The sequence below is a fragment of the Watersipora subatra genome, chromosome 1, assembly GCF_963576615.1.
Source record: "Watersipora subatra chromosome 1, tzWatSuba1.1, whole genome shotgun sequence".
Lineage (NCBI taxonomy): Eukaryota > Metazoa > Bryozoa > Gymnolaemata > Cheilostomatida > Watersiporidae > Watersipora > Watersipora subatra.
Genome location: NC_088708.1, coordinates 67,398,098 through 67,421,188, shown reverse-complemented (window position 1 = coordinate 67,421,188; position 23,091 = coordinate 67,398,098). Strand labels below are relative to the sequence as shown.

The following is a 23,091-nucleotide window of genomic DNA, read 5'->3' as shown; positions in this document are numbered from 1 at the left end:
CAGTGCCTCGCGTTCCGTGTTCTCAACTCGAGTTGTGTAACTCGAGTTGTATTTACAAACTCGAGTTTGTAAAAGTAAGGTGCAATATATTGGTATTACGGTAGCATAACCGTAGATCTGGTTATATTAACAATGGCACATCAATAGGCACTCGTTAGCTAATAGAAATTAAACTATGTATGTACTGTAATGTAAAACTAGAGCTGCTGGCGAATTAGAGTGTCCCGAGTTTGCAACTCGAGTTGTACAACTCAAGTTTGTAAATATAACTCGAGTTGTACAACTCGAGTTACACAACTCGAGTTCATCAAAACCCAAGCCGAGTTCTTTCAACAGCAACTCGAGTTCAACAACTCGGCTTGAGAACATGGAATGCGAAGTACTGTAAGGCGCCATACTAAACAACTCATCATTTCATTTTCTCTAGCTATATTTTTTATAAGGAGTTTTTTCGGTGCATCATTAAACGTCGTTGACATAATTTCTATGTTTGTTCATTTTCGGTGTTCATTCAGTTTCTTGTCAGGTTCTAAAAAGATAACTCTTTGTTTCATCTGAAAAAGAAGTGGCTCGGCACCCACATAGATTGTTTTTAGTTTGCTTTTTACATTCTACAATTGTTTTTGTATCTTTATATTTATGTAAATAAATATGCACAAATATCGCCAATAATAATAATTTAAATATGTATAAATATATATTTAAATTGTTATTATTAATCAATTATTAAATTTTATATAACTTGCGCAAATGCAGTTCTGTAAATGAGACACCCCACTTACTCGCTTTGCTTTTTTTACAAACTAGGGCTAGTTTTGAGTAACACAACTCGAGTTCATCAAAAACCTAGGCCGAGTTCTTTGAACAGCAACTCGAGTTCAACAACTCGAGTTGAGAACACGCAACGCAAGGCACTGTAAGGCGCCATATATAACTCGAGTTGTACAACTCGAGTTGCAAACTCGGGACACTACAATTCGCCATTAGCTCTAGTTTTACAGTACATACATACATAGTTTGATTTCTATTAGCTAACGGGTGCCTATTGATGTAGCATTGTTAATATAACCAGATCTACGGTTATGCTACCGTAATACCAATATATTGCACCTTACTTTTACAAACTCGAGTTTGTAAATACAACTCGAGTTGTACAACTCGAGTTACACAACTCGAGTTGAGAACACGGATTGCGAGGCGCTGTAAGGCGCCATACCTCAGATATTAGCACTCTGTTACTAATCCCTGAAACTTTCCTTTACGGTTACCTTTACGAAGAAATGTGGTGCACGTGGTGCTTTCTACGAATGTACTAACAAAATTATAGTGCAGCGTGATGTGAGAATTCCAAACAGAATGTTTGCATTTTCATGGTGGTTGAGTTTTTAATTCACATTTGATAATTTTCAACAAAACTAAGCAAGCCTTTTCAGCCAAATTATCGTTTAGTTATTATTATTATTATTATTTATAAGTAAAAAGTAAGAAAAAGTAGTTGAAGGTCTGTTCATTACTTTCCAAAGTACAAAAAGGTAAAGTAGTTGCGGCGTAAAAAAACATTTATAGATGAGATTTATTTGGGTTTAGCAAACTTTTCTGAAAGAGCGTAAAGATTTTTTAACAGTCAGCATTTTGGCCAATCAAAGAGAAATGAGCCAAGTAAACAGGCATGAAAGCAACCCAAAAAAAACTAGAGGATGAATGAATACACAGTCTAGAGTGGGCTGGTACACAGCTTCAAAGATGATCCAAAATGTCTGGTCAATATGAGCCAATATACAAACTTGAGAGTTAGGCTATACACATACTTGAGGATGAATGAATACACAGTCCTATAGGTGGGCAGATAGTTATACACAGATTCAAAAGTCAATAGACATTCTTCAGGGTGAGCCAGAACACAGACTTGACGAAGAGTCGATACACAAACTCAGAAACACCAGAGCTACCAATAATTCCAAATGTTCTACAGCTATGACGAATGATAGCTGATATTACTAGATGTTATTATAGTTACCATATATTACTAATATTACTAGAGTTAGTAAAGCAGCAAGGTTAACAGGCCTCTTTTGACAACACATTTTATTGGCTAATGATGATGATTGGTTAATACTACTCCTCAAGTACATGCTGATGCAGTGAGCTGAATGATGTCACGGAGCTTGAGTTCCAAAAAGTTATGATAACAAGATTTGATATGACGCTCCATTTGCGAATTTCCAGGTAACCAAGGTAACCAAGATGTCATGGATAAAAACAAAGTACCTTCATTTGTACCATTTCAAATAGTGCAAGTCGCAGTACAAAGAGCAGTAGAAAAATAATAGTTGATAAAGTAACCCAATAGAAAACTCACAAGTGATTGGCTGCAAAAATAATTTCTTCATTCGCTGCCAATCTAAAATATTTAGAATGCAAGGATCATAAAATTTGTGTTTAATTAATAACAAAATAGTCTTCTAAATAATCTACTATATAAACGGCAATCGTTGTCTGTCTGTCTATCTGTCTATCTATCTATCTGTCCGCTTTATAGAGTACCGTACTTTTCGGACTATTAGCCGCTACTAGGTATCTAGGGCGCATTACTGGAAGTCTTCGGTTACTACACGCCTCTATTATACATAACCTATTCATAGTTTTACACAGAGCACGTCATATCTGGTTAGCGCGCCTCTTTACGGCGTCCAACGACATTGGTGCGTTCGGAACAGTAAAATTGCGACCGTGTGAAAAAGCACCGTTCTGAATTCGGCAGCATATACAGCTATACAAATGTACTAATCATTAAATAAAATAAATTAATGAATAGTAATTTACATGCGATTAATATTTACTGCCAACGTGTACCGAGAAGGTCACACGAACGTTGATTTCTTGCGGTCACGGGAAAACACAGTTCTCACCTACTAAATTTCTACATAAAAAAGGTAGGTATTTCTTAATCAATGTTGTATTGTCTATGAATTGCCACACTTCCACTACATAAACCTTTCACTCGCGTTCGTGTACAAATTTAGCTATCGGCCTACTGCCAGCCATTTTGCCGATATTGCTTAATATGTATACAATATTTTTTCAATTTCAAACTCCATCTATACTGTTTGTTTTGGTTATATATTTCATTTTGCCAACATGTTAACAAGCACTGCTATACAAAAAATCGTTGTATCTATATTTTGTGCATTTTTATTATCTGTCATGTGTCATCAACATAAGTAGTTATTTGTTTTTTTTAACTCGGACGCATTTAATGAACTCGCACAAAAAATCTTGGTTTTTAGGTTAGAAATTCTTGAACGAAAATTTAAAATTAAATTTTAGGCTAATTTTCATAGAGAAATCTTTGGACAACACTGTCACTACTATAAAAGTCTTAAAGACCGTTGGTTATGTTATCAACGAATAATAAAATTCAGTTACTAGCAATTGCTGGGAAAGTCGCAAAAATGTGTCTATGGCGGTCGACTATAGAAAACGCATGAGGGAGTCTACTTCAGTGAAAGGGTTGAAAACGTTGGATTTGCCACTGTTTGTGATAATAAACATGTTCATTTCCTTCCGCAGCTGAGTTACTTTTACTTCTTTTTCCAGCTACGAGAACTACAGAAACTACAGAACTTGCACGGGCACTCCGAGCTTGGCGATAGGCAGTGGTGAGAAGAAAGCGAGCGGCGTATATTACAAAAAGCACACCATCTCATTCGATGTTAGAAATGCTTGAAGCAGTACAATGCCTTCCAAAAAGCCTACTGCCCAAACGCAAAAACAGATTGATTCCCGTAAAGAGAGATCGAATTTGCGAAGCAGCAGCAAGACGAGCAGAAACTGCAGAGCAAACGCAGCTACGCCCACAACGAAACGGAACTGCTGCTGCAGCTGCTAGAAGAGCAGAAACCGTCGAACAAACACGGGTACATCGAGAGCAGGCCAGAATAGATGCTGCAGCCGCTAGAAGTGCAGAGACTACTAAACCGACCCCAGCAATAATTCAAACGGCTCAGAGCAGCCGCTACATCGGCTGGACGTGCAGAAACCTCCGAGCAGATGCAGCGGCGACAAGAACATGATGCACTAGCTACAACAGCTGCTCACCGAGCTGAATTTTCGGAGCGGATGAAACGGCGACAACAGCGAGATGCACTAACTACAGCAGCTGCTACCAGGCGCCGTGTATGGACAGAAAACTTCGCGCTTGACTACAGTCATGCAACACAGTATAGGGTTAAATTTTTTTTATGGGACGAATGTCCAAAAATGCTCCAGATGTAACGCCTTACGTTGAAAAGGCGAGAGGCCATATATGTAGTTGATATAGTAGATTTTATTGATAATAAATTTTATCAACAACCGCATTACTGCTGCACAGTTTGTATATACCATGTCAAAACACATGCTATAGACGAAGAACTGGTGAGTCATGATTAGTGTTTCAAGCATGCAAAAGTCTCAATTCAATAAAAGCTGGCGATAGCTAAGCGGTGCAACAGCAAAATATTTTCTAGAATTTCTTAAAATATGTAAAACTTTTCCATACTGCCAGTTTGAAGAGCGTCAGTTTGCCTAGCAATGTCAATTTCATTATCAGTTCTGTGTACAAAATTAGGGCAATGCCGATTTGAGTAGTTCGAGACTGATGCATTGTAGACTAGCTGTAAAACACATTGCATATCTCCAATAAGCTCTCCAACATTATTGACATGTACAACTGCATATGTGTAACTGCATATGTGTATGCAGTCAGATCAGCACAAAAATTTCAGTAGATTGCATATTTGGAGTTGTTTTACGGTATGAAAGACAACTCTCAATAAAACTATTGCTTTACGTAAATCTGTTCCCGAACACGGGTAATGCCAGCATCATGCGTAAGTGCATCGAAATGCTGTAGAAAAACAAAAGTTTTAAAAATAATGACGCTCTTACAAAACTCATGTTGGCTTATTGCTGTCAATCTCAGATTACTCATACTGAACGTAAAAGCAAAAATAGAAATTGCCTAAGCATTTCCTTGTTGTATGGAGATACTGCGGAAACAAGATACCAACAAGGAATGTAGCCAGACCACAGGATAAGCTTATAATACCTACAAGCAGCAAGACGCCTAAAAGAAATCAAATAATTCGATAATTGGAAACGCCAAAAGAAAATTATGAACTTCAGAATTGGAAGAAATCAATCATAGAAACTGCGTCAACACCAGATGGAGAACATGCCAAAGGGAAGTCGAATCAATTAAACCTACCAACCACCATCATCAAAAAGCCACCAGAGAAACATTAGAGACGAGTCAAATGAGTCACATACAGATCTGCCACTCCTGTCAAACATGACCTAGATACCAAAAGTAAGTCACGAGCTCCACCCTACATGCCAACATCACGCGCACCAGCTGAAAACTTACGCAAACAATATACCTTCACATGCCTGACATGAAGCATTGAACCTTAACACTCAACCTTCACCCACAAGCCAGCCATCCCACATGCCAGACATCTATGAAAGAGAACAGCTCCAATGACTCAGCAGCTCTCGCTTGAGCTCTCACTCTCTCTTCCCGAGGGCCTTCTTGGACGCTTTCCCATCTGCCTGCTGAGGAGTCTCCCTCTCTCCCCCTCCCTCTCTGGAGGCTCATTCTTCTCCACCAGCTGAGCCTCCTCTACGCCACTATCTCAACTGCCGACACTCTCTACCTATGGCCTCTCACGACTCTTGTTTGACTGTGGAAACTCACAGCTGTACAGGATTGATCAACAAGCATAGACGACCGTTCGAGTAAGGATGTAATTTTTATTAGCTCTTCTAATTGTTTGTCATTAATATTATTGTTTTAGAATTTTGTTAGTTGTGTATTTCATTGTTTGACTTATAGAATAAAGAAGTAAGTTTGACTGATAGATATCAGTATTGCTTACAATCATACCTGCCAACTCTCACGCATTGGGAGTGAGACTCACGCAATCACCTCAAAGAAAAAATGAAAATGCGTGAGATTTTTGCCCCAATTTCCACAATTTTATATATACTATCATTGATGCATCAATTGCCCCAAAACCAAATCTCACGCATTGCCCCACTATTGGGTTGGCAGGCCTGCTTACAATAGCTTAACACCTTCACTATACCTAAACCAGTAATAATTAAATTAGTTCCCACAAGCTAAGCAAAAGTGCACAAACTAAACATAATCAAAATAGAATAATAGGACAAGCAATTCAACACTGATGTTGTGTGTGTGAACTCGGATTAGTTATGCGTAACATAATTTCTCCACAACCACACATAACATCTTCAACACTAGAAGGCACCAACCCAGAATGAGCGTGATCAATAGCCAGCTAGGGTGCCTCTGTTAACTCTGCAACACGAGGTGTACTCTAGCATAGTTTATCTATTTATAGATTATTGATTCAAAATTTGAAAGGAATCCTTTCAGGTGGCTAAACTCACTAGTCAAGATTGGCTTTTGAATCTCAGTGGCAGCAACCTCAGTGGACTCTTCTGGACCGCCAATTAAGCTTCGAGTGTTGCATTACATTTACATGTATATGGTAACAATGGTGAGCATGGTAGTATAAGCAGATTTGTACTATTTTATTTTTTATCAAAAAGGCTTCAAGTGAATGAACGAATCCATTAGTTATGCACTTTTTAGTATTTAGGCAGTTACTGTTTATGGTGCTAAGAAACGGGTTTGGAGTTGCTCTCTTTAAACAAATCTAAAATAAATTTTAGCGATGGCTAATAAAACATTTCCATAAAAGTTTAGTAACTGAGTTTACGATGATAATTCATTCTAGTTTAATTAATAATTTTAGCCTAATTTTTAATTTTAATTTAATTATAATTTAATTTAATATAGTTTATTCTATGTTCTATTCAGGTTAGTAAGCCTATGACTGGGGTTCCCCGTCTTGTACAACGACGATATTTTCGTGGATGCTTGTATGGCTATACAATGTCAAGGACAATTGTGTAGCAAAACTCGCATCCTATACGAATTAAATCAATATGATTTGTTTTGGGAATATATACATGTAGCTGATACTGATGACGCTAGCAAAAGAATGTAATTTGTCGAACATGAACTTGTTAAATAAGTAAATACACTATATGATTTGGCGTGCTGCGTTTAGTAAACGTTATTAGGTGAGATTAACCTACTTCTATTAGGTTGTCAGAATAAGGAATAAAAAGTTATGATCGCGTACTACGAGTTATATTATTTTATTATAATATACTGGTACAGCGCATATAGCCGTGTTGTTATATGTGTTTAGGGAGAAATTATGTTATGCATAACTAACCCAAATTCACACACCACATCAGTGTTGAATTTACTTTGTCATCTTATTCTATTTTGACTGTGTTTAGTTTGTGTAAAGTAGTACTCGCTAATGATGCTACACCCGACCGTCAAGATTATACGGGAGCTACCCTAAGTCTGGCTAAGCTGGACCGAAGACTGGCCCTGACGAATTTGGACCGAACACAGGCCCGTAGAATCAGACCGAATACTGGCCTCGTAGGATTAGACCGAATACTGGCCTCGTAGGATCAGACCGAATACTGGCCTCGTAGGATCAGACCGAATACTGGCCTCGTAGGATCAGACCGAATACTGGCCTCGTAGGATCAGACCAAATACTGGCCTCGTAGGATCAGATCGAAGACTGGCCTCGTAGGATCAGACCGAATACTGGCCTCGTAACATGGTTGCCGGTATACCCCAACACTGTAACTCACTGAACAAAACTCTTGGAAGTTAGAGTTACCCGGCTTCAGGCATGAAATTATCCAACTATCATTCAATGTCTAGTTCCTATTAGTTGGCAGAACACTTGTCTGGCTGAGGTGGTGCACTAGCGTGGATGCAGCTGTGGTTCGCTGTCTAATACCACGTGCCTACGCACAGCGTTACAGACTCGCCAAATCTGTCTGTCGTCCCTCGAAGCCTTGTGTGGCTGCAGCTATGAAACGCAGTCTTAAGCCACGGCTTATGAGGAGAAGACAAAACAAATATAGCTAGTGCTCCCTACTAGATAGTCTGCTATGAATCAATTAACAACACTTTGAGAAAGCGTCAAAGTTTATTCACAAATATCAGCACAAAGCACAACACGAGCAGACTGCTCTAACAACACGATTGCATGTTCTTATATACACACAAAAATGGCAAAAACTAAGATAATTGGTTAAAATAATATAGGTCAATTTTACTGACTGTAATTGGTTACACACATGGATAAGACAGCAAAATGATAAGATCCAGTCAAATCTTACCACAAAAGTTAGCGCAAAACAAACAAAACGAGTGTCTATTACCTCCGCTTTACAAGTCCTCTCTCCGATACGCCCGCTTATTACCCATAAATACCGTAAGCTAGTTCTAACACACATCAGCCGCAACCACGGCGCTCTACCGCACAGAATGCTCCTCCAAAGCGAGTAGTCTTCGCGATCTGACCTGACCCTCGTGATCGACTCGGACTATAGCCTATAGTTCCGAGCTGATTTTCTCCCAAAGGGCCCTTTTCATGGCCACCACCTTGTACAAGAGTGTTGTTCATCTGGCTATGAGCGTTTACTTCATGTGCACTTTTGCTTAGCTTGTGGGAACTAATTTGATTATTACTGATTTGGGCACTAATGAAAGTGTTAAGTTATTTTAAGCAAAATTAATATTTACCAATAGAAGTTACTTTATCTATAAGTCCAAAAACACACAAAATTTTAAACGATAATAGTAATGACTAAAGGTTAACATAGCTAATGAATGTTACACCCTTACTTGAACGGTCATCTATGTTTGTTTGCTCAGTTTCGTATGGCTGTGAGTCTCGACAGTCTAACTCGAGTTGTGACAGTCCATAGGTAGAGAGTTTTGGCTGGTGGGGGAGGGAAAGAATCCACTGGCAGGGGAGAGAAGATTTTTAGCAGAGAGTCTAAGCAAGTCCTTGATAAAAGAGAGAGAGAGAGCGAGCAAGCTCTGCAGGCTCTTAGGAAAGAGAAAGGCTGTCATTGGAGCTGAGATCTTTTATAGTTATCTAGCATGTGGGAAGGCTAGCCTGTGGGGAGTAGGTTGAGGGTCAAGGCTCAATTCTTTATGTCAGGTGTGCGAAGGTATCTTGTTTGCATAAGTCTCTAGCTGGTGTAGACATGTAGGGTGGAGCTCGCGACTTACTCATGGTATTTAGGTTGTGTCTGACAGAGGATGGTAGGTCTGTATACGTGTAATAATTTGACTCATTTCCATTGTTTCTTTGGCGGTTTTCTGGCAGGGCGACTGACTAATTTTCTATTACTGACTCATTTTCTATGATTGATTCCTCCCTCTTGAGGTTTCTAATTGACATTTTGACATTTTTAATTGGATATTTTGATGTCTTGGGAGTCTTGCTGCTTGTACATATTGTATGCTCATTTTGGGGTCTGGCTTCACTATCTGTTTGTATCTTGTTTCAGTGATATTTTTATACAACAGAGTTTTAGTATTACTATTTCAAACAAATAAGCTATAAAAATTGCAGTTTAGTCAAACTTTAAAGTTAAAGCAGACGTTGGCTATTGTCTAGTTTTAGTTGCCTCAGCCATGCTCAACATGAAGTTTCATGTGTTGATATGTTTATCTCGATTATAATCTGGTTTACACATTTAAAGTTTCTTGGTTGTAATCACTTCTTTATTTTGCAGGAAAGTTATAGCTAAAGTTAGTCATGTCTGAGAAACAGAGGTATTGTATCTGCCGGTCCACTGATTCTAAATCTTTCATGATGTGAGTATTTGTATCGATATTTTATGATTTTTTTGCCACCGGCTATGAGCCGTATTGTATGGATGGAGAAAATAACAGAACGTAAATGAACGTGATTAGAAGGAAAATTTAATGGCTCAGTGTTTCCTCAAAGTGTTACAATTTGTTTTAGTTGAATGCTGGGTTCATTGTTATCTATGTTTGTTTTGATAGTTTTATTATACAGCAGATACAGAAAATGTTCTTTTGCACTTTGGTTTATTAGACTTTAACTTGAATCATATGATGGTTCTGATTCAAATTAATTAAGTATAATATGTGTCAATACTTTTAAATGAAATGCGCTAGTTAAAACCTATATTTTTAGTTAAACATAACATACCATAAAACTTCTAATTGAAAGCCACCTCCATTTCAATGCCACCTCCATTTGACCATCTCCCTGAGAGAAGGGTTGAAAATAGAGCGCCACTCTCTAATTGAACGCCACTGCAATACTCCATTTGCCCGCCACTTTGACATTATTTGATTTTTGCGAGCCCATAATATCAATTGATCAGTAGAAAAATGTTCTCAAAATTGTATTAATAATGAATTATTTACATCAATAACAATTAATTCTCTCGTTGTCCAATTCCAAAGCTTTTTGTTTTTTTGTTAAAATGTTGAAAGCAACACCATAGAAATAATTACTAACTGTCTCAGGTTAATAGTAGTTCCTTGTTTAACGCGGTCTTCATGCTTCGATGTACATATATAAAAAAACGGTTTGCATTTTTTGGGACAAAGGTCACGTTTAGAGAGCAAAACTTTAATGTGATGCATCATGCGTTTGTGCTAAATGCAGCGCGTAAGAGTTTTGCTCTGCTAAAAAATTGTTTGAACTCTAATTAGTTCAGCAGTGCAGAAGAAGAATTGAGGTCAGAAGACATTGTGGAAGGTATTGGAGAACCAAAAGAAGCTCGTTCCATCGAAAGCAACAATCAGAACGCAACTATCCGAGCAAATGATGGAAATATTTTTGTTTTAAAAACGTTAATTTTTGTTTCTGCATTTAATATAAGTATGGTTCGTTGATGTCGCTTATTCATGAATATTTCTCTTTGTAGCATTTGATCGATTATTATTATATAACTTAAAAATTTGCAGATTTATAGCGTGTTATTTGATAGCATCCTTGCAGTTATCCTAACACGGCTTACAACGGATCGACGCTCATAACTCCACTTCTATTGCACATAAAAAGCTAATTTTGGCTGCAAACTGTAGCAAACATATCAATGAGGACACCGAGCTTTCATTCGATATTGTTAAATATAGATATAAAATAAAAATGTGCCTTCAAATTTAGAATGAAATAAAAAATTGAAAGATCCAACAAATTACAAAGCAAGGGACAGACTATAATAATATTATCGCAGATTAATTGCAAGCACTAGATAACAACTGGTAGAGTCATTTCTCAGCTTCCCAATGCATATTTTATTAAAAAATTTTTGACAAGTTAGAGGTTTGATAAGTTAGCAGATTTGCTGCATCCAAAAGATTTAACATGGCTCCACCGAAAAATAGGGCAAAATATAGGCGACAGTCAGTTTGCCCGTAAAAGGGCTGAATTTATTTTCCCAAAATTCTGACGTGCCATTTGAAAAATAAAACTCCGGCCTCTATTTAAACGTCACCTCCAATTCACCGCCAATAGAGAAGAAGGGTCGAAAAATAGAATGTCATGGCGCACAGTTAGAGGTTTTATGGTAAATAGTTTACTGCTTTTATTCAAATATTCTTAAGAATGACTAAATTATTTTTCCAGCTGCTGTTTTTATGTTCATATAGAGATAATACAGAATGACTAATATCTCTATTTGAACACGTATGATATGTATTTTTAGTTAATGTTATGTTACTTACATATCGTTAACTCAAAATCAGTCTCGGTATTAAGTTATGACTATTATACAATAACTAGCTTTGAAACATAATGAGACAATATTAACATAAGTTTTAAGCTGTCGTTCGACCTGTTTTTCTGGTATCATCTGTAGTAATGAGCCCGTTTAACAGAAAATATGCAATATGCCATACGAGAAAAATATATTTTTCGTCTCACCATTTCCTTTTAGATGAAAATGAGAAAATTGTCAGAGTTTGTTGGAAACTGCATTGTGATGTTTAGCCATGCTTTACCATCAGCCTTCTTTATAAAAATCCTTTATTGGTCTTTGGTTGAAACACCACTCTTTACTCATAATAAATAGGCCAATTGCTTTTAGTGAATTAAAAGCAAAATTTTTATGGAGTGATGAAAATTATCACGAATGATACCTATCCTCTATGTTTTGCTAAAAGTATTTTTTTGCATATTAAAAATAGCTTTGAAACTGTCGCAACTCATTGCTTTAACCCAGAGCCTGTGACCAGTGCGGAGAATGGTTTCATGGAAAATGCATTAAGATCACCCCTGATAAGGCATCCAACATTAAAAGATACTACTGTGCAGAATGTCAGAGTGAGGAGCCATCTCTCAAAATCAAATACAAGAAACACAAAGAGAAACATGATGAAGATGCGGATGATGACGAGCCTCCATCCAAGAAGGTAGCGTTTCAGCAGATGATTGCTTTTATTAAATCTAAACATTTTATGGTGACAGGACGACTAGCTTGAGAAATTATTTCATTTGTTTTCCCTTAACAAACTGATAAGCTAAGGTCAGCCGATCATTTTTATATTGCAGTCAAAGAAACATAGACTACATGGTAAATCCTCAGCCAACCGACAGTGCATGGCGTGTGTAAACTGTGCGAGGGTGGATGACTGCGGTGTCTGTGACTTTTGCAAGGTTTGTTCTGTTTTCCATTGAATAATTCGCTTCACCCGCTATTTGCTCTATATTTGTGATGCCGCTGTGATAGCTATAGTTTGCTACATGTTAACCGTGTAGTTGTAACAGTTTCAGGTTGAAGTCTTACATAGGATCTCGTATCTTATATGAGTGACTTACATTAAAAAGCGTGTCACCTGTGCTTTAGTACCTGCTTTTTTGCCATCAGAATATTATGTTATCTCTTTAAGACACGCTTTACAAAGCATCAATTACAATCTTCATTGCATGCTACATCGCCATAGCAACGGCGTGCCTGTAAATATTTACCATTAACGTACCTTCAACAGTAAATTATCACTAGAATATCTGTAGCAACTTGAAACGAAGAACCTAATCAAAAAAGGAAAAGCCATGAACTTGCTCATATTTAACAATGCTAACCTGTTAATGCCCCATAATTTAAAAAAGAACAACCAAGTCCTCAACTGGCATCATGTTTGGCTATGCATTTACTTTCAAACCGATATGAAATGTAGTCAAGTAAATTTCATATATTGTCTTACCGTAGATATGTTGTTAAAAAAATGACTTAGACCTACAGTCTAGAGCTGAGAAACAGTCAACATAGTATTATATGTATGATGTCGTTCTCAGAAACTCCATGTTCACTTACTGGTTGTCTGAGTAGCATCGTGTCTCCTTTGTAAAGAAACCAAGGTTGACACATTTCAGCTGGTCTGGTGGCTCATAGAATTTATGACTGGGTTGTAGCTAGTAAAACCAGAATACAGTAGATAGTTAAAATAAAACAATAATTATGGCATGAATAATTGAGTAGTTTTTATTGGATCTGTATTGGTGGTATGTGTAATATTAGTCTGTATTGTTTTATAGGATCTATTGACATCCATCCAATTATCAAAATCTTTACATTTTGTGGATAGTATTGTGTTTAGGGCCACTCCGTCTCCACTCTAATAATCATCTATCTTGGAGTTAAGCTTTTTGTGGTTGTATTGAAAGGATATGAAGAAGTTTGGTGGCCCAAACAAAGTGCGCCAGAAGTGTAGACTACGACAGTGCAAGCAATTGGTAAGTTCAGGGGTAATTATTTGGAGCTCATCCAGCTAAAGCTAGGGTTTTACAAACTATCAATTTCAAGGGATTGACTAGTAAGTGATAAAAATGTATTATTTTTAAATATAAAAGCTAACTCGTGCATGTAGAAAGCATTAACTGCTTTTAAAAACTTGCTGAACATTATATACTTATAGACAGATGACTTATAAATAGATGGCTTATAGACGGATGGATGACTTATAGACGGATAACTTATAGACGGTTGGCTTATAGACGGATGACTTACAGACTGATGACTTATAGAGGGACGACTTATAGACGGATGTCTTATAGGCAGATGACTTATAGACAGACGACCTTTAGACAGACGACTTTTAGACAGACAACTTATAGACAGACGTCTTATTGACCGATGACTTATAGACAGATGACTTATAGATAGATGACTTATAGATAGATGACTTATAGAAACATCGCTGTTAGGAGAGATAACTCTGAGTGTAATTTTATTTTGGGTGTTTGTTAATTGCTGCCATGTTTACCTTTGTCAGTCGCTGAAGGCGCCATCAACTGTATAGACCCACCCATCTTTGTTTTCGAGACTCATCTAGTTTCATAGACTTCTTCCTAGATCAAATGAAGCATCAATTATCAGAAAAAATTGTCTAGACAAGTCTGTACCATCATAATTGGTCTACAAGTCTAGCTGTTCGATTTTGTAATCAGCAGCGACCAAATTTGGTTTTAAAACTACTGATTAAAGTTTGTATATTAGTTAAATAATGTGCAGTTATAATTTTTGCATATGTAACCAACTCAACTGATGGTCTGTCTTTGCTTCTCATCTCCTTCTTTAATATTGTAGTCTTGTTTTACACAGTAAAATCATGCATACATACGAAATTTTAAACTGCATATGCAACTAGTTTGGAACATTTTCTCTCTAGCAGCTTTTTGTCATCCGCAGGTGTTTATCGCTTCAGTGTACACTATTTATTTTACTATGTACAGTGATCATTATTTCATTCTTGATCCAATCATGAAATATTGGCATTTGTGGTGCATGAAAGGTGTAAAGTGACAGTACCTTGCTTGATAGTTAGATGGAATGATAGCCACACTCGCTAATGTGATGGCAAATGAAATGCAGAACAAAAAAGTGTGAGATTTATGAGAGGTTATTCCTGTGGTCTCACTGATCAATCCATCTGATGTTAGTATTATAATAGCCACCTACTTGTCAACTAACTTATGCTTCTAACACTGGCAAGTCTTTGTTACTCTACACTCAGGGTATCAAACCTGACGATGAGAAGTTCGCCAAAACTGAGCAAAGGTCTATTCCAAGTCCTCCTGTTGCTAAACCACCTAAGCCAATTTCTCATCAAAAGCCCCCAAAACCTCCAAAACAGAAGAGAGGACGCAAGCCTAAGGCGGTCTCGTTGCCAAAACCGCGGAGGCCTGTGAGTGTTTGTATATTTCTCGGAAGATAATGCAAGTTTAGTTTGTTATTGTATGTTGATATTGTATATTGACCTACCATAAAGTTGAAAAATGCAGCTGTAGACAGTGGTCTCGCACAACCAACCCGCTGACTTCTTATATCATTACACTATTTTAGTACACGAGGAAAAACCAGGATGAAAATAAGCCATCCAAGTCTATGTCGCGGTTGGTTTCAAGGCAGTGCTATGGTCCACGATGTCAAAATGCTGCAAGACCCAATTCCAAGTACTGTTCTGATGACTGCGGGATGACTCTTGCTGCAATGTAAGCTATCTTGTTGAAATATTTATTGTTCTCAATCAGTTAGCAATGTAATATAATAAATTCCTAAGCAGATTTTGAAATAAATTTCTGTAGATTTGGTTGTTTAATAGATGCGAGATGTTTAACTTAGTATTGGCTCTTGGTACACAGGAGGTTGACCGAAATGATGCCCCGTCGCATCGCCCAGTGGCAGAGCTCTCCGTGTGTGGCTGAGCAGAAGGACAAAAAGGAGTTAGCAGATATCAAAGAGAAGATTCAGCTTGCCAAAAATCATCTTCAGTCACTGGATGAGAAACATCGAGAGCTTGACAAGCTTGTGGAGCGGGGCAAGCTGGAAAAAGTGAAACAGGAAGACTCTGATGAGGAGGTATTCACAGAACTGCTTTGTGTTTTGATATTTTCATGGAAAGCCCATACATGTCCTTGTTTTTGAAATTTCATGATGGTTTTTCTATAAAACGGGTCACTGATTTACGGTATTCCTACAACAACTCATGGGTCTAGTGATTCCATGAAGGATCGTTCTACGATGGAGCACTTGTTACCTCTGCGATGATTCTCGATTTTTGTGTTAGAGTAATTCTGATGAGGAGGAAGAAGACATGGACTTGTTTGTTTATTGTGTTACTTGCGGACATGAAGTCAGACAGAGCAACGCCTTCAAGCACATGGAAAAGTGTTTCATAAAGGTATTTACATGCCTTCTTCTCAGAATCCGCTTGTGGTTTGAGTATCAAATGTTTTTCTGTCTATGAAGAATTGTAGGCATGCACTTTACTCAACACTTTTTCACAAATAGATAGAGAGAGACATGTCTTTTGCTGGATCATTCAAGTCGATTATTGGAGGAGACACGATATGTGATCATTACAATGCACCCACCAAATCATATTGTAAGAGGCTGAAAGTGATATGCGCAGAGCATGCTAAGGATCCAAAGGTACACCTCTGTTGTTTATGATAGATTCACTTACATGTCATCTGGTTTATGATAGGTTTACTTACATGCCATCTGGCTTATAATAGGTTCACTTATATGCCATCTGGTTTGTGATAGGTTTACGTAGATGCCATCTTGCTTATGATAGGTTCACTTACATGTCATCTGGTTCATGATAGGTTCACTTCATGCCATCTGGTTTATGATAGGTTCATTTACATGCCATCTAGTTTATGATAGGTTCACTTACATGCCATTTGGCTTATGATAGGTTCACGTACATGCCATCTGGCTTATGATAGGTTCACTTACATGTCATCTGGTTTATGATAGGTTCACTTACATGCCATCTGGTTTATGATAGGTTCACTTACATGCCATCTGGCTTGTGATAGGTTCACGTATATGCCATCTGGTTTATAATAGGTTTACTTAGATGCCTTCTGGCTTATAATAGGCTCACTTAGATGCCTTCTGGCTACTGTTATTTGCATGTTCCTCTCATCCTAAAAGTCCTCATCACTTCACGGTATGTCATTGATAGAGGCGGAAGTAGACAGCAACTCTTCTACTAAAAGGCAGAAATGTCTAAAAATTAATTTCTGCACGTGTTACAGATAGCTGATGATGAGATATGCGGTTGTCCACTCTCTAAAAACGTGTTCAATGATTCTGATGAGCTTTGCAAGAATGCAAAAAAAAGTTGTCCCCACCACTTTAGATGGGAGAGGATGCGGCGTGCTGAGATAGATGCGGACAAGGTTCGACAAGTGGGTATCTTGCATCAGCTCATCTAAAATGTGTTAAAAACCCAAATATAACCTTTGTATAGCTGCTTTTCAAATATATATTTTAACACTTCTTCAAAATTACCAATTTTAGTGAACGCTCCTTTCTATAGTTGGTTGAAGATTGTCATGATCACACAAATCAAAATGGTTATCAGCACCCAGTCAATAATATGATATCTGGTAAAGAAAAAGCATTTTTCTTTGTAACCAGCTTTTTACAGCCAAAAACTATCGATAGCCTTTTTATTAAGTACTGCTGGTCTAGTCTAATAGTATTAGGTATGATCTAATAGGCTCTGGTGTGCTTTAGTTATACACCTCACATGTTTACACAACTCCGAATTGTTTTTGAATTCTCTGCAGTGGATGAAGATAGACGAGCTGCTTGAGAGGGAGCGCAATACCCGGATGGCTATGACTAATCGGGCTGGTCTCATGAGCCTCCTTCTTCACCAAACTGTAGACCATGAAGCTTTTGAGAGAATGCAAGCTTCTGCTAGACCCACTGCGTGTCCAAAGTCTCCAGAGCCAACCGTGAACACAGCAGCTTCCTCTAGCACGATGAAAGCAAAACCTGTAGTGAGCCAGGTTGCACCCATACAAAGCAGTCCTCGTGCTGTTACTGCAAAAACTACATCTATTCCTGTACAGCCCATTTCAACAGCGCCTAGAACCATCGAGCGGCAGCATAACTTGACAACTAAACTCGAAGATGATTCTGCATTACCTTCGACATCTTCCCACAGCATTGTATCCGCATTACCTAACCAGACTCATTCAACCTCTAAAAATACTTTTATGAAGAATAGCATAAAGAAACCAGCAGTAATTCCTACCGCTGGACTGATTACTACCCAGACCCTCCTACCCACTGCCAAAATGATAATAACTAACAACCTACAGCAGCCAGGCATTAGAACAGTGACAACAAACCTATCAATACAACCTGCCACAACGAGTCATCCAATTATAAAAACATTAAGTCGCAATCAAACCACTTTGAAGCCGATAGCTCCAAGTCCATTAGCTGCACGGGCAATTGCACCAACCCAACATGGAATTACAAAGAAATCAGGTGCTGTCACCGTAGTGACGTTGAAGCCCGGAATCACTAGTGAAGACAGGCGCAGTGTTACTAAAGCTCCACCCCCTAGTGAAGAGCATGACTATTTCTAACAAAGCCCGGAAGCACTAGTGAAGACAGTCGCAGCATTACTAAAGCTCCACCCCCTTGTGAAGACCACGACTATTTCTGACAACGAATATCCTATCCTGTTCAGCTGTCGTTAAGGAGTGGAATGAAAAAGGAAAGTAAGATAGTGTATATTATGACGCATACATTTTATATAAATTTATAATTTGAATCAATGGAAGAAAACATTTGTAAGCTAAATTTAATAAAAGGAATAAAAATGTACACCTGCTGACTGTATGTACAGGGAATAAATTAGTAGAATGAGTAATAAAACTGGCACAAGACATGACGGTTTACAGTAGATCAGTTGTAAAAAGGTTTTGATGAAATCCATTGCAAAAAAACCTTCAACGCTTGAGCTACATGTAATTGTAGATCTATACAATACATTTATATGAACCATAGACGTGTTCCTGTTCCAAACATGCACGCATTGTTTCTGGAATGTAAATAGTAAAATCTAATCATCTATTTTAACAAAAACCTTGGGACGTGAGAACACTTTAATCGCTTCTTCTACTTCACACAGTTTGCTCTCGAGCTGCTCCTTTGCTGTACGAACTCTCATTGTATCACTGCGTATGGGTAGAGATGATAACTTGGAACTCAGTTCCTTGTGGCCTGTAAGTACAAATACATAGGAGTTCTGTCGTACAATGCATTAAATTACAATATGTTACGATTCATTTACATTTATGTATGACACACTAATGATATGATATCTTACGTACAGCATACGCACCTACAACATACGTGGAGGAACGCCATAAAACGTTGCTTTCTTTTTCTTGCCACACTTGTGAGATAAAACGACATATGTACAGCGTAATCTCTATTATATATACACTTGCATACAAGTTCCATCTTTTTTGTATGGCCAAAAGGGTTAGTTTGGAAAGATCTTGGCACGAATTAGGCAATTTACATGTACTTTACAGTTCATATAACGTAAAATCCCTAGAATGGACTATTTACGTCGCAGGAGCACGTTGCAAACCATAGGATTTGATCTTACTTTGGTGAAGAAGATTGAGAGTTTCGCAGCGTTCTTCTGATGGCATTAGCTTGTGTCCTGGAGGCATGTCGGGGTCGGGTGTGTTACGTATTCGCTCTACTTCTTCATTCTTCCATTCCTCCTTTCGTTTTTCTAAACTGTAATATTAATCCTTCGAGTGATGAAATTGAAATGTGAAAGCACATATAGCTAAGGTATGTTTCAGCACCAAGTCAAATGAGCTGCACATCACTTTATACACGTGAAGAGCAATGATAAGCTTTAGCAATTATGCCACGTGACTATGGTATATTTTTAAACAAAAAATCATTCAAACTACCTTATCAGCTAATATGTTATGGCAGGTTAAAAATGTAAGCTAAGTTTCTGTATGCACAACAATAAACAACCATACTTTCATAACCATACTAGCCATAAGTAAACATGACTTTTATAAAACTTATGTAAAAGCTAATAAGGCAGTTGAAACGTAAATAAATGCCCTACTGTTGCTAATGGTCAGCAATCTAATTGACCACAATATAAAAATATGTCAGTAAAATTTCAGGTTACACATGGTTGAACACGCTAATTTGGCTGAAATATCTTCATTTGAGAAATACTTTTAAAAGTAATACATGCATACAGCTCCTCCATTCCTACCCCATTAAACTGAAATCTTAAAAAAGTCTTTGTCTGTAATAAAATCCCTAAAGATCAATGAACAACTGAATGTTATTAATTACCTCTCTGATAAGCACAAATACAAATTTAATGATGCTATGCTCACCTCACCTTGTAAAGCTAAAGATGAGGGTACTTCAGATACGGTAAACCTGAGATTAGTGAATTGCTATGCAAATCTAAATGTTAGAAGAAAGTTCATGAAACATACTTTTAGAACTGTAACTCGAATCTTATAAAACTGTTGATTGTAGCTTCATCGATGATGCTGACTCGCTGCTTTCATTTCCCTTAATCATTCGCAAAGAAAAAACTCAATTTAAATATATTATTAAAACCTTCGAGTAAAGTATAGCAATGTTAACTATACTATCCGGTATCAATGACGCCATGAAAATTATCCCACAATTAGGAATACATGGCAGGCCATGCCTAACTTCACTAAACATACTATTTAGGTACGGATCCTTTGACATTCCTTTTGTACTCGTTGTATCTGTCAGCCTTCACATTCATGCTGTCCTCCAATGACTGCTGGCTAGGGGGCCGCTTTACTTGCTGCCTTGATGCTGCCAGCGCATTTATTTTAATGAAGTTCATTTGTTTACCAGTAGCACTCAGCTACAACAGAATAGAAAAGTTCTTATAATACATCAGCGTCTCACGCGCATAATACCAGCATTAACCCTTTCAACATCCCTTTTCTTATCATCGCTTATCATTTGAATGCCTTTGAATTTATGACTAAGTCATTCTTCTCTTAATCAATAAAGACTGACATACATACAGAATATATGATTTATATACATATTGAGGGTATGAGCAAGTATGAGGATATGAAGAGACATAGTTGATTACTTGAGCTATTTACATATATATATATATATATATATAAATATATACACATGAGCACTTTACAGTGTAAACCACATATACTATATATATACAGCTTCTTATTAAGTATGTAAGTAAAAGAAATACCAATAACTTACATCAGACATAGAAGATGACCGCCTTGCAGGAAAACCTTCTAGTCTCTCTACATTTGGCGCGTGATCTGGCTTGGGTGAGGAAACTCTAGGAGCTGGAGGGGTGCGAGGCGTCCTTGATGATTGAGGACGAGGTGGAGCAGGCGGTATGCCTGTTCTAGAGTGAGCTCTCAAAAAGCTTGTTGAGCGTGGCCGAGGTGTGTCAGAATTCTAGAGAATAACAGAAGATTCAGGTTAAAACAGTTTACCAAGGAAAAACAACTCTACCTCTGAACCATACCGGCCAGGTTATGCAAGTGCAATCCAGAACAATGTAGTAGGACACAATGTACTAGTGAGGATGTACAAAAATACAATGAAACAGATCTTGGGCAGCTTCACTGATGACGACAATGTGAAAGTCACCTTCCCAAGTCAGCTTTACTGTATAGACATGACGTCAGTTGGTCAAGTTTTGATTTAAATTGAAAAATATGGCAGAAACAGCTATTTATCCAGCATTAGATGAAATTTGAGGTATAGAAAAAGCATTGAAAGCTTACATTAAGATAGCCTGAGAGTTTTGAAGGCACGCACTCATATTTCTCACTTTTCCAGAGAGCTTTTACCGGAGTTGGAGCAGTCTCAACTTCTTCTTTTTGCTTCTGCCGACACTTTCTTTGTATTTGTCTCATTCTTTTCACATTTTCTGCTACATGGTCTTTTGGATCCTTTTCTGAAATAATGTTTTTGGGTATGACAGCGTAAACATTTATTAACTGCCAAAAGTTCGCCCGGGCTAATAAATCTTTGCGTGTTGATAGAATGTGTGCATTGGTAGAAGCATATGGAAGGAGACAATTTTTATATTCAATGCGAATTTTATATAAATGTTTATATGCCGTTCATCAGCACTCTCACATATGAAAAAATACAACATGTTTGAATGTAGAATACATTAGCAACCCAAAATCTATAAGTTATCTAAACGCATATAACTCACTTATTTTTGTGCCGGAGGTAGATGCAAAGCAACTCGTTCCTGTAATTTCAAATATGTTGCCTACAGTGCCTTTCTGTCCATGGCTGGCAAAGCTTGACGCTTCCGGTTTGATTCGAGGGCCCATACGAGGCGTACTGGATGTTCCGGATTTGTTAAACATAGGATGTTGTGGAATTGGGCCACTGAGAATAGAAGCCATCACCACTGATAAATTCTGCAAAGACAAAACACTAATTATGTTGGACGGATGCTTTGTGAGTGAATGCTTCGTGAGTATGATTTGTGAGTGAATTAAAAATTATGCTCTAAAAAAGGCTTAGGTCCGTAATGAGTTACTTATGTATGCATAACTGTACTGGTCTGAATAAATGCCAAATATGAATCTAGCTATTGGAAATTAGCCCTAAAATCGTTTATACTGATATTTATCTGAGGTACGTCTCTGACACCCCTAAGTTGTTTCACGTGAAGAACTCTGCAAGGTAATACAAAGTAACAGCAAGCTCATTACAATATTAATAATTCTTTCACTAAATTTTCCCTAACATCTTGAGAGAAAGAATACTCCAAATTATAGTAAAGTTCTAAAGAAATATAAAACAAAGCGTAGTTAAACACTTAGCATTGCGACAAACCAACTTGCATTTCAACATTATTTCATTAATAAAACTTGACTCAAAAACAAAATTATATGTAACTGCCACCAAAAGGATTAGTGTGACACTCTTTTTATAGCAGCAGCAACAACAACATTTTGAAATCAACAATTGAATTTTTAAATAATAATAAATTATCAGCGCTCTATGTTTTAGTTATACGTTTGGGCAAGCATTCGATAATTGTAGGATAATCGAACTTCCGACAGGACCTGGTGCCTAATGGGTAATCGATAAACTGTATATGATGATGCTGTGCAGCAAAGAATCCTGAGAGGAAAACCGTTATACCTTACTAAAATATCGTTAGCTGCAATACGATCTTCAACGAGTCTAGATGGTCAGTATTTATTTTCTCCAAAGAAAACCTGACAGATTCACCACATTTTAAATTTGTATCGGCATTCCATTCGTCCTCATGCACGC

The 23,091-nt window shown here is 37.5% G+C and overlaps 2 protein-coding genes across 3 annotated transcripts; one reads left to right on the top strand and one right to left on the bottom strand.

Annotated features, from left to right (window-relative positions):
• Positions 1 to 6,987: 6,987 nt before the first annotated feature.
• On the top strand, positions 6,988 to 18,352 carry LOC137385717 (CXXC-type zinc finger protein 1-like). Its single transcript, XM_068072251.1, has 12 exons — positions 6,988 to 7,152; positions 9,697 to 9,778; positions 12,166 to 12,355; positions 12,495 to 12,599; positions 13,608 to 13,676; positions 14,957 to 15,127; positions 15,286 to 15,434; positions 15,585 to 15,801; positions 16,010 to 16,123; positions 16,234 to 16,374; positions 16,992 to 17,144; positions 17,529 to 18,352. The coding sequence occupies exons 2-12, from the start codon at positions 9,720 to 9,722 to the stop codon at positions 18,339 to 18,341; spliced, it is 2,181 nt and encodes a 726-aa protein (XP_067928352.1). The 5' UTR covers positions 6,988 to 7,152; positions 9,697 to 9,719; the 3' UTR covers positions 18,342 to 18,352.
• A 460-nt stretch (positions 18,353 to 18,812) lies between these two features.
• Positions 18,813 to 23,091, bottom strand: LOC137385726 (enkurin domain-containing protein 1-like). Of its 2 annotated transcripts, none has more exons than XM_068072262.1 (7): positions 22,957 to 23,091; positions 22,010 to 22,223; positions 21,570 to 21,742; positions 21,031 to 21,237; positions 20,490 to 20,659; positions 19,376 to 19,512; positions 18,813 to 18,981 (listed from the first exon to the last, which is right to left on the bottom strand). In XM_068072262.1, the coding sequence occupies exons 2-7, from the start codon at positions 22,206 to 22,208 to the stop codon at positions 18,821 to 18,823; spliced, it is 1,047 nt and encodes a 348-aa protein (XP_067928363.1). In that variant the 5' UTR covers positions 22,209 to 22,223; positions 22,957 to 23,091; the 3' UTR covers positions 18,813 to 18,820. The 2 variants fall into 2 exon arrangements, with proteins under 2 accessions (XP_067928363.1, XP_067928364.1); XM_068072263.1 differs by having other exon boundaries at positions 22,962 to 23,081.